Below are 12,538 nucleotides of genomic sequence, written 5' to 3' on the forward strand. Positions count from 1 at the left end.
TATATTTATAGGGTTCAAAATTAGAGTTACAATTGAAATAAAATAGATCTTCTAAACTAGATTAGACTTATTCATGTATCATAATAACACTAAGCCCCTGTTTGATTCCCATTACTTGGTAATGAAAATGGGTAGAATAGTATTTTTTTTAAAAATGAGTGGTTGAAAAAGAGGGAATTTTTTTTGATTTACGTGTAATATTATTTTATGAAAGATTGTATGGTTGAAAATATGAGAGAAAAAAATAGAATGTAACGTAATGTAATTTAATGGAGGCCAAACGGGGGGTAAATAATCATAAATAATTATCTCATTATTTTGCAACAGAAACCATATATATATTATTTTGCTAAATATATATATATTATCGTCCCCTCAAGCTCACGTGCTAAAGCTAGAAACAGCAAGAATTAGTCATGCAGAGAATGAAAATGATGAATTGGATGTGACTTAGTGAAAAAGTCAGCAGATAATATATATAACATATACTTAGCATAATATATATATTTAATTTCCTTATTATTTTAGTTTCCTAATTTTATAGGTTTTCTTGTAATATATAAAACTGAGTTAGTTCATTAATTGTTCACCCTAATTTTGGTGGCTCAATAGAAAATTAGGGTGTTCGATTGTTTTTTATAACATAAGTTGTTTGAGAATGGATAGGATAAAAGGATCGACTTCAACACATATGCTTTGGCTTTGATGCCATGAAAATAATACGAGCTAATTTGATAAACAAAAAAAGAAGAAGAATAATTAAGAGGCGCAGAAGACATATTATTAAGCAACCAAAATTAGGTAAACAATGAGTCAAATTAGTTTATATATTACAAGAAAACCTACAAAATTAGGAAACTAAAATAATAAGGAAACTAAATGTATATTATATAGAAATTTGTATCAGCTTGTGTATGATTACTTTGTGGAATTGCTCTTCGTAGAATTTGAATCAGTACTTAGAAATTTCTGCGTGAAATGGATACTGTAGTCTTTAAACCGGTATTTGCTTTCACTTTTGCCTTATAGAATTGAATTTGTTGATAAAATTGACCCTGAACTCACCTCGAAGTACTCTTCCACTTTACCGGAAAATAAGATTCTTACGAAATCCTGAGGTTAAGGGACAATGTATATTTTTGCGACCTAGGATAAGTTACTCTTTGTCATTTAATATGTTATTTGATTGGTTTGCAGGACTTGCTTTTGGCTTTATGTTATAACTTGAAATTACGAGTACTTGCTTGGTCTTTTTTGTGTGTTGTGCATTCTTGATTAAAGTAAAACATTAATGACAATTCACAGATTTGATTTTGAAGTTCAATTTTTTAATGCAAAAACTGTATTTCTCTATTTGAAAACAACAAAATGTTTCAAAAGTCATATATGACACTTTGTCAAATGATCAAAAGAAAGAGTACGATACTTCTACTATTTGGGGTCCAAAGTTGTTATAAAAAATTTTGATTTGAACCCTCATAAAAGCATTGCTTTGAGGGAAAATTTTAGCGTCGTGGTTGAAAGAATGTCACATTGCAGTACATCATTGGCTAGTTTAAAAAAAATAAAATAAAATTCCACCAATCATTCACTGCCACCAATGCATCTGTCATCCAAGGTGGTAAATTCATCTAGCAAGAAAGCATTATTCTTCTCAAATAAACAAACTCAAGGTGAGTCATATGTTTCACAAAGAACAATAAGAACATAAGTTTCTCACTAAATTGAACTTCACCTGGCCCTGGCAGGCTATTAAGATATTTGTTGCTCGAAAGGTTTACAAATTAACCTAACATATAAAATGACAAACTAAGACAACTTTTCTTCTTCCTCATTTTCTACATTTTTTTCCTCTGTTGTTTCAGCTTTTCGTTCTTTGTTCTTCCCCCATAAAATGCCATAAAGACCAATTACCAGCATTATAGCTCCACAGACACTGCAAGTGATAGCAACATAAAATATCAGTAAAGAGAATTGAAGACTAGAATGTGTGAACAAAAACATAGGATAGAGGATTATGTTTGGTAGGTAATATTAAAGAACACGAGATACGAATTTAACTTTTTTCACTTTCTCCAAGCAATATAATATTATTGAACTCTATAATAAATACAAATTTAGCTTTTTTTTATTAGTATTGTTTACTATCGAATTTTGCCAAACATACGACGAGTATACCTTCCCCAATAAAGAGTCTCCTTGAACAATATTGCTGAGAAAATTGCTGTAATGATAAGTGCCAATGGACTGAACGCAGCTGTGAATACATGCCCTTTCTTCTGAACAACCCAAAATTGCAACCAATAAGTTAATCCAGTGACAATAACACCCTATAAATTTTGACAAGAAAATGAAAAAGTTTATGTTATTTGATGAACACTGATAACAAAGTAAAAGTTATTTTTCAAACATATTTTAAACATGTTGCTTCTTATATTTTGAAGTAAAAAAATTTAATTTCATGATTTTAAAAGTAAATAAACTTACACAGTAGCATACTGAAAGGAGCCTAAGATTCCATCCTAGTTTCCACGGTTCTGCGATTCTTTCTTTCACTACAGCAAATATTGCTGACGATATACGGCTGAAAAAACATTGCAGGGCTGTAAGCCGTAGTTTCGTGGGGTACTGCCTGATTAGGGGACCCTAATAAATGACAAATAATCAGATCAAAGGTTAAAAAATTTGTAAAAAAATAAACTAAAATAAAATAAGTACAGATTTGTTGAAGACATAAATTCAAGTACATTTTGTCCAGCTTAAGCTTTCAAGTTAATGTAGAGGAAACAAACTTTGTTGCCATCTATTTATAAAAATTCTATTTATGTCGGGCGATGAAAATAAATTCCGACATAAATAAATTATGCATCAAGACGTAATTTAAGTTAATAACTTCGTGGGGTACCTGCATATTTAGCCACAAAGACCATGTTACATTGGCTGCAAAAATGAGAAGAGAACCCTTTAACCAATCAGCTTTCGAATGATGCTTTTCAGATAGGTCATTTGAGGTTTTTGTTTTGTTTTCTGTTGGGTTGTGTGCCCATATAGTATAGTTTTGCTGATGTAAAAAAAAAATAACAATATTTTTATTGAATAAAATTATGTTTAATTTATTTTTTGCATTTATTTATCATTGAGCATACGAAATTAAAGTGCCTATGATCACTTGTGATAATATGAGTTGAGTACTTGCGTTGAGAAGTACAGTGTGATACAATTTATATTTTGATCATAAATAATTTGTTCACAATCTACATATAAGGGTTGGCACCTTATATTGGAAGGTTGTAGTGTTGACCAATTCACTATTCGGGTTTGTGATTTGTCCTTATCACAGAAATAGTAAAAGGTGACACTAGTACACTTGGAGTGTATTGAACGGACCACGTGTTGAATTTAATTCTATAGCATGACCGTGCGGAGAATTAAATTTCACTAGACCGCTGTGTATTTCATCTAAATCCCTTGACAGGATTATGTATATCTTTTCGTAATTTTAATTGTTCTTTGATTCATCAATGGGTGAGATTAATTTGATTGGTCAAATATTTCGATGAGTTAAGAACTTGAGAATGAGCGGAGTAGAGAACATGAATTCGTGTCGGGAACCGTCGCCCAGATGGTAGAGTGACTACTTAAATATTTTCTGTTGAACGGTTAAAATCTGAGCTCAATGTTTAGCAACGGCGAAATTTCGACATCTGTGATTAGTTCACAGGACCGTTGAAGAAAATGAAATTTAAATTAGTGAGAATAATTAGAGGGACAAAACGGTCATTTATGCTCGTACCTAATTATCGGATCTCGAACGGGGATAAAATACATATACAGTAGGTTAGAGGAAAGTATTACAGATTTAATGGCTTCTGTGATCTTATATATTCCAAGAATTCAGTCTTTTGCCTTTAGTGGAAAAAACAAAGATTAATAATTAGATTGGGTGGTCTAGGGTCGACTAGACATGATCTAATTATTGGAGTTTGGATAATATATGTCCGATCAGGTCCCTGTGGTAGCTCCATAAAGTATTGGAACTTAATTACGGTAATTATAATAGTTTTGAACTTAATTATAATTACAATAAAGTTTTGTACTTAATTGTAATTACTATGAAAGTTATAAATTTAATTGTAATTGTAATTGAAGTTCTAGGACTACACATATAATTAATGTAAACTAATTGGAATTGGACTTAAATTAGAACTCCTCTTGAGTTTTAATTAGGAATCCTATTTGAATGTGGAATTGTAATTGTACCAGGATTGTATCATCTTTTTCTCTATAAATAGAGACTAGATGAATGAAAAAAGACTACAACAATTATAATTCCATAGAATTCAAATTTAGAGAGAGAAATATTTTATTTCTTGATTTCCAATTTCAAGAATTAGTTTCTTGATTAATTAAAAGAAGGTGCCCACACGCCGGTGTAGTTTTTTCGTTGGAGAATACTATAGAAGGCTTGAAGGTTTGAAGCACCAAGATTCTTGCAATTGAAAGAGACGGAAGTTCGTGGTTCAGAATCAATTCAAAGGTGGATCTTCGAATTTGGGTAAAATATTCAAATCCTTTAATTCTTGTTATAACATACACGTGAACATCTAAACGGTCTTGTTTTTGAATTAAAGAAATTTTAATTTCTGATTAATTCTGCTTCCGCATTCCAACAACTGGGATCAGAGCAATCTAGATCGTTCACGTGCTTGTTATTTCTGAATCTTGATTGCATGTTCTAGTCGAGCGATGTCTAGGAATATTTTATTTTGTGATGATTGAATGATTGGATTATTTTAAATTGTGAACCAATTATTTGTGGCCAATCCTTGATTGTAATTTGATATTTTGAGTCTGTAACAAGATAGGTGGATTACGACTACATCATCTTGATTTAATTTTCTGTTCAATTAGATTCAAAATTGTGAGCCTACGGGACATAGGAATTATGTAATTCTTGTATTTTGGTTCTTGTAAATTGAAAGAGAATTGAAGACTGAAGATCGGTGGATGAGCATAGAAGATTACGGTAGAATAAAAAAAAAAATGGAAGGGCGCCTGGAATTCAATCTGTGCACTGCTTCCCATGTAATTTTCTATTTGATGGATCTATTAATTGTTGAAACTAAGAAAACATTCTGGGGTAGTGGAATTTTTTTTTTAATATAGATGTATTAATTATGAAACCAAGGAGACAATTGAAGAGTGACCACCTGCCTGGAGTTTGCAGAATGTGTACTTTGCAATTGAATTATCAAAACTTGCATCTGTGATGTGACGTAAACTTCCTTTTTTCGAATTTAGTAATGCCATTCAATGTTGATTGATTTAATTGATGGCGTTAAATCCGTACTGCCATTTTGACTGTTACTTTGGTATCGGATCTGTATGGTGGCGAGCCGACGAGGTTCAGTTGCTGTTTTGGGTTGCTGCTATTGGATGCTCGAAGTTTTTGGAGTTCAAGATTTAGATTAAATATTGGATTTAGATCCAATTAGTTTTTAATTTTATTCTTAAGTCGTGAGCCACAAATAATTGTTATTTTTATCGCTCATAAATGCTTTAAATTTTTGAAATATTGTCATTCTAGATATGATGACATATAGATTTATTTGTGACATCGCTCGTGATACTATGAATAGGATGTATTTCATTAAACACAGATTTTTCTTTGATTGATTTAATTTAAATTAAATTTTTCTGAATTGAAAAATCATAATAAGTAGGCTGTATATTAATTTGATTTAAAAATTTTCTTGAATAATTTAATTTAGATTAAATTTTTCTGGAGAAAAATTTTATATATTAATTAATATGGACAGTTGGTAACATTTTTAATAAAAATCCATTATTTTAAAAGATTGAGTGGGAGAGGGTGTTTATTTAAATAAAAACCCACGGTCTCCTTTGGTCAATCCATAAGCAAAGTAACGCGCTTGCCTCGTATCGGTAATGCAACGGACTCCCTATAGGAGGGCCGCGTGGTTCGACTTGCTTGATTGGATTTCTTTATGATAAGATCGTCTAAATAGAATATAATTTGTGATCATCCTATAGGAGGGCCGCGTGGTTCGACTTTACTATTCAAAAACTCATTCTTTACTCCCCCAACCCATCCCACAAAAAAAAATAATAATAATAATAATAAAGGATTGTCAAACAGGGGCTAATAACAAAAATGAAATAAGAAGGGAAAAAAACCCGGCACAAATATATTGATGTTTATTGTAAGGAACTTTGATATTTGTACACTAATTTTTGACACTTTCGTTGACACTTGCATTGTTGTCAAGTATCAATTGAATGAAAAAACTGTTTGAAATTTAAATTGTTCAATAAGATAATAATACGTGATAAAGTATAAAATAAATTGTACACTATAGTGTACATGTAACAAGATTCTTATTGTAAAGTCAACTTCAATACGACACAGTCACTTGAGACAGTCTAGGAACATAGAAATAAAGAAAATTGATCTTGAACGTACCCCAACGAAGAAACCAAGAAAATTTTGCCGAGTAGAATAAATGAATGTGAAGGAGCTTTCCCACTTCTGATTCAGAAAAGGAGGGCCGTTAATTACTTGAATCAAGAACAGCGAAAACTAACTGTTCTAAAAAAATTAGGGTTCTAGAAAGAATACATATTAATAGATGAAAAGTTCGAATAAAGATTAAAACCTCTCCATGAAAAAGGCAACAGGGGCTAATGCCACTGAAGCGAATGCTTGGCGATAAACCACAAACACATAAGGATTCATATCTTGAGTGATTGACGCCTTAGAAAACAAAGCCATGCCAGCATATATAAACTGTATGGAGATCATTATGATATATAGTTTATTTTTCTCCATATTCATTCCACAGCATGGTAAAGACACCATAATGGAATGCTCCCTCTTTCTATTTTGTTTGTATGGAAATTCAGACATGGGGAATTTCCTCAATTTATAAAGAAATGTAGAACTAGATTCTACTTGGGGTTATTTTTCATTGGAATATGTTTGCAACCATGATTTGCCGGATTAAAGTTTCAAGGTGGGGTTGACGCATAAATTATTAACGCTTAATAAAGATTAAAGATGGCATCTGATCGACTGAGACAAAGCTAAGTAAGAAAAGCACTTTTTCAGATTTATTACGCCTTCACTGGAAGGCTCAAGAATGGCCAAGTGGCAGCCACTTCACAAGGAAACCTAGGCACGCACTTCGCATCATCATCCTACTTGGCCTAATTGAAGCCCTTTGTAGTCGAGGTGATGAACTCGCCGAAGCCCCATGAAAGAAGTGATGCAGCGTCAATCAGATGATCATGCCCTCTAAACAAATAGGATACACTTTCTAAAATATCTGCACAAATCTTCTATGATTGATTGACTCTGCAGCCGGCACTTCACTAAGTCAACTTGGCTAAGTTTAGTGCTCGTTATGGTAGTGCTTGTTATATATTTATACCATAAATATAAAATGTGAAAAAAATAATCAAATCAGATAAAGTGTCAAAGTGGTGAGAAATATGGCATCTGTGTGGGACGTCAGGGGTTCGAGTCACTCCTCACGCAGATATTAAAATGTTTTGATTTGGGGCCTTGGGCTTCTTCCTTGACTAAAATAAATAATTTTTATTATTATTATTTAATGGGTAAAATTGGTCAGTATTTTCTGACTGTTTGTTTTTGTAACAATCCACTAACAGTCATTAAAATACCCACTACTCAGTCATTAAAATTCTGAATTAATATCTGATCATGGTAGAGACTGTTACTTCTATCCTGCCTATATAAACCCATATCTCGTTTTGGGAAAAACACACAAAAAAGAAAATAGAAAAATCCTCTTGTATCAATCCTTCATTTTCATATTTTGATTTTCTTATACTCGGGTTTTTACATATATTTTGGAGTACAATTGAGAGTTCTGAAAAAATCATTCGTGATTGCTGCACAAGTGGTTTACGATCATTGTATCCTGGGAGTGATTGTCCACGGAGGTAGCAGTAATTATCGACGGGCAATTTCACTTTAGGAAATCGTGCTGTCACGAGACTCGATCGGACGATAAGTCTTATATATTTCTACATTTTATTGTTCTGAATATTACTGCAACTAGTTATTATTCCAACAATCTAAAGTGAAATTATCTTTATAATTAGTTGCCATGTCTGCTGTAGAGATATCTGTTCCTAAGTATTCTGAAAAACCTGAGTTGTTTGATGGAAATAATTTTAAGAGATGGCAAATGAAATTACGATTTTATTTGACAACACTTAAAGTCGTTGATGCTATTGAATCAGATAAACCCGATTTTGTAATTGCTGATAATCCCACTGAGAAGGAAACAGAGGATTTAGCTTATTGGGAACATAAGGATTATATGTGCAGGAATTATATTCTGAATTGTTTAACGTTAGATCTATATGATGTTTACTACTTGTGTAAATCTACAAAAGAGTTATGGAATTCATTAGAAAAGAAATATGCTATAGAAGATGCTGGAACCAAGAAATTTGTTGTGGGAAAGTTTTTAGATTTTAAAATGAATGATGTTAAAACTGTGGTCAGTCAAATTGAAGAATTGCAGATTATAATTCACGAAATTATTGTTGAAGGATATAAAATCTGTGAGGGCTTTTAAGTGTCAGCTATAATTGAAAAATTGCCACCTTCTTGGAAAGAATATAAAAATAGTTTGAAGCATAAGAGAAAAGTAATGTCCTTAGAGGATCTGATTATCAGGATTAGAATTGAGGAGGACAATAGAATGGCAGAACGTAAAGAAAGGCCAGACTTTGATACCAAGGCTAATCTTATTGAAGGAAGTTCTGGAAGTAAGAAACCAGTTGGAAATTTAATAAGGGGTCAGAATTTTAAAGGCAGAAATAAGGGAAAACAATTTGTAGGAAAGAACAATCGGTCTAAACCCCAGTTTAAGATTAAAATTGTTGGTGACTGTTTTGTTTGTGGTAAACTAGATCACCTTGCAAAGGATTGCAGAAATAGGAAAGGAAAAGTTGTGAAGCATCAGACACATGTGGTAGAGGATGGAAATTTCTGTGCTATGGTGACAGAAGTGAATCTAGAAGCAACACGACAGACTAATGGGTAGATTCTGGAGCTACCAAGCATATTTGCTGCACGAGAGGTGCATTTTCTTCATTCACTCCCCACTAGTGATGGAGAATGTCTGTTCATGGAGAATGCTTCCTCCTCCAAAATCGAGGGGAAAGAAACTGTGACGCTTAGATTTATTTCTGAAAATATCCTTAATTTGAAGGATGTCTTTTATGTACCTCGTATTAGGAAAAATTTAATGTCTGGATCTATCTTAGTCAAAAAAGGGTTTTAAGATTATATTTGAAAGTGGTCAAATTGTACTGTCTAAGGGTGGTTCCTTTGTTGGGAAAGGGTATGCAGATGAGAGTCCGTTTAAACTCAATGTCTCTGTGATTAACAATAAAGCATCTAGCTCTTCCGTTTACTTGTTGGATTCTTATGATTTGAGGCATGCTAGATTTGGACACGTTAATAAAACTTCTATTAAAAAATTAATGACTTTGGGAAACATTCCCAAAATTGATAATTGTCCAAATTTAAAATGTGAAACGTGTGTTGAATCTAAATATTCTAGAAAACCATTTTCTCGTGTTGATACGACTACTTCGGTCTTAAGTTTGATACATTCTGATTTATGTGATTTAAAAGGATATGTTACTCGTGGTGGAAATAAATATTTCTTAACTTTCATTGATGATTATTCTCGATATTGTTATATTTATCTACTTAAGAGCAAGGATGAAAGCTATTCAAAATTTATTTCCTATAAAACTAAAGTAGAAAATTAGCTAGACCAAACTTTAAAGTTTTAAGATTTGATAGGGGAGGAGAATATACAGGAGATTTTGATAAATTTTGTGTTGAGAATGGTATTATTCATGAGACTACTCCACCTTATTCTCCACAATCTAATGGTGTAGCTGAAAGGAAAAATCGAACCCTTAAGGATATGGTCATATCAATGCTAAGCTCTTCTGGATTACCTTTTAATATGTGGGGGGAAGCACTTCTTACTGCATGTTATATTCTTAACAGAATTCCTAGTAAAAAAAACAATAAGTCTCCTTATGAAATGTGGAAGGGCAGAACACCTTTATATAAATATCTTAAAGTGTGGGGGTGTTTAGCTAAAGCTTCTATTCCAGCACCTAAGAGAACTAAACTTAGTCCGAAAATTGTTGATTGTGTTTTTATAGGCTATGCTTTTCATAGTAATGCTTACAGATTTTTAGTCATTGACTCTAAAAATAATTTGATTGAAAAGAACACAATATTTGAAACTAGAGATACTGAATTTTTTGAAAATAGATTTCCGTTTAAAGAAAAGTCTGAAGGATCAAGCAGTTCTTTTAGTATTTCTCCTAGTGTTAGAGAGGAGCCATCTGAATTAGAAGAAGCTGAAATTAGGATAAGCAAAAGACCTAGGACCACTACTTCTTTCGGTCCTGACTTTATAACCTACTTAGTAGAGGATGATCCTAATACTTTTGGTGAAGCTATGTTTTCACTAGATTCTATATTTTGGAAAGAAGCTGTAAATAGTGAATATGATTCAATTGTGTCTAATAATACTTGGGAGTTAGTGGACTTACCTCAAGGATGTAAGACAATTGGGTGTAGATGGTTGTTTAAGGAAAAACTTAAACCTGATGGTTCAATTGATAAGTATAAAGCAAGACTTGTAGCTAAAGGCTATAAACAAAAAGAAGGGGTTGACTTCTTTGATACTTATTCACCCGTTACTAGGATTACCTCTATTAGGATGTTAATTACAATTGTCTCACTATATGATCTTATTATACATCAAATGGATGTCAAGACTGCATTTTTAAATGGAGACTTAGAAGAAGAGATTTATATGGATCAGCCTGAAAGATTTGTTGTAGAAGGCTTTGAGGATAAAATATGTAGATTTAAAAAATCCCTTTATGGCCTTAAACAAGCTCCTAAGCAATGACACAAAAAATTTGATACAGTTTTGACATCAAATGGTTATGTGATAAATGAAGCAGATAAATGCATATATAACAAATTTGAAAATAATTGTGGTCTGATAATTTGCTTATATATTGATGATATGCTGATTATGGGAACTAGTTTAGATGTGGTTAATAAAACTAAATAGTTTCTGAACAAGCGCTTTGAAATGAAAGATTTGGGTGTTACTGATGTTATTCTAGGAATCAAATCCGAAGGAATTATTTTGACCCAATCACTTTATGTAGAAAAGGTGCTTAAGAAGTTTAATCAATACAACTGTATTCCTGCTAAAACACCTTATGATGCAAGCCGTCATTTGAGAAAACATTCAGGTCCTAGTGTTTCCGCTTTAGAGTATGCTAAAGTAATCGACAGTCTCATGTAACTCATGAACTGTACAAGACCTGATATAGCATATGCTGTCGGTAGACTTAGCAAGTATACTAGTAATCCTAACAATGAACATTGGGATGCTCTCATTCGAGTCTTGAGGTATTTGAGATATACTCTAGACTGGGGAATACATTATACCAAATTCCCTGCTATACTTGAAGGATATTGTGATGCTAATTAGATTTTCGATACCAATAAAAGTAAATCTACAAGTGGATATGTATTTACATTAGCAGGCGGTGCTGTCTCCTGGAAATCCACTAAGCAGACCTGCGTTGCTAGATCTACTATGGAATCTGAGTTCATAGCTTTAGATAAGGTAGGTGAGGAGGCTGAATGGTTAAGGAATTTTCTTATGGATGTTCCTTTGTGGTCTAAACCATTTCCAACTATTTCAATACGTTGTGACAGTCAAGCAGCTATCTCAAGAGCTCAAAATTCATCCTACAATGGGAAGTCTAGACATATTCATAGGAGGCACAATACTGTGCGTCAGCTGCTTAAGGATGGGATTATAGCTATTGACTATGTGAAGTCAAGTGATAACATTGCTGACCCATTAACCAAAGGATTGGCTAGAGAGCTAATTCAACAAACATCGAGGGGGATGGGGTTAAAGCCTATTGTTTATTAGATCACCTATAATGGAAACCCAACCTTGCAATTGAAGATCCCATGGTCAGGGTTCAATGGGACAACAAAGTTATTGGAGTGGTCTGTGGGGGTACTACATTGGATTTATTCCAAACCCCTCCCTATGATGCGTAGTACCAACTGTATTGATTAGAGGATGAGCTAATGCTCTTAATGCTTACTATAGCTGATATTTAGTAGGGTGTTTAAATACAGTGCACCCTTGATAGTAGCACCTATTTGAGTGTGGAAGTGGGGCCGCTTCCTATGAGAATTGAGCCGAATTCTCCAGAGCACTCAAAGAAACTGGGAAAGTTCACGGCCGAAATGAACACAGCCGTGAGAACTCAATGACTGTTCTAGAAATCATGTGTGTATTCTATTGTCTCAGTTTGCAACTATAATTGTAGAGTTCAAGACATAGTTCACTCTCCAGTTAGTAAGCTCGATAGAATATACAAAGCCAAGGTTCAAGTCGATAGA

General features: G+C 32.9%; 1 protein-coding gene across 1 annotated transcript; it reads right to left on the minus strand.

Moving 5' to 3' along the window:
• Positions 1 to 1,727: 1,727 nt before the first annotated feature.
• Positions 1,728 to 6,918, minus strand: LOC111409373 (WAT1-related protein At1g43650-like). The gene is made up of 7 exons (XM_023039427.1): positions 6,678 to 6,918; positions 6,451 to 6,550; positions 4,456 to 4,489; positions 2,876 to 3,027; positions 2,488 to 2,646; positions 2,179 to 2,330; positions 1,728 to 1,936 (listed from the first exon to the last, which is right to left on the minus strand). The coding sequence occupies exons 1-7, from the start codon at positions 6,878 to 6,880 to the stop codon at positions 1,810 to 1,812; spliced, it is 927 nt and encodes a 308-aa protein (XP_022895195.1). The 5' UTR covers positions 6,881 to 6,918; the 3' UTR covers positions 1,728 to 1,809.
• Positions 6,919 to 12,538: the final 5,620 nt, after the last annotated feature.

This window comes from Olea europaea, chromosome 14, assembly GCF_002742605.1.
Source record: "Olea europaea var. sylvestris chromosome 14, O_europaea_v1, whole genome shotgun sequence".
In the NCBI taxonomy this organism is placed as follows: domain Eukaryota; kingdom Viridiplantae; phylum Streptophyta; class Magnoliopsida; order Lamiales; family Oleaceae; genus Olea; species Olea europaea.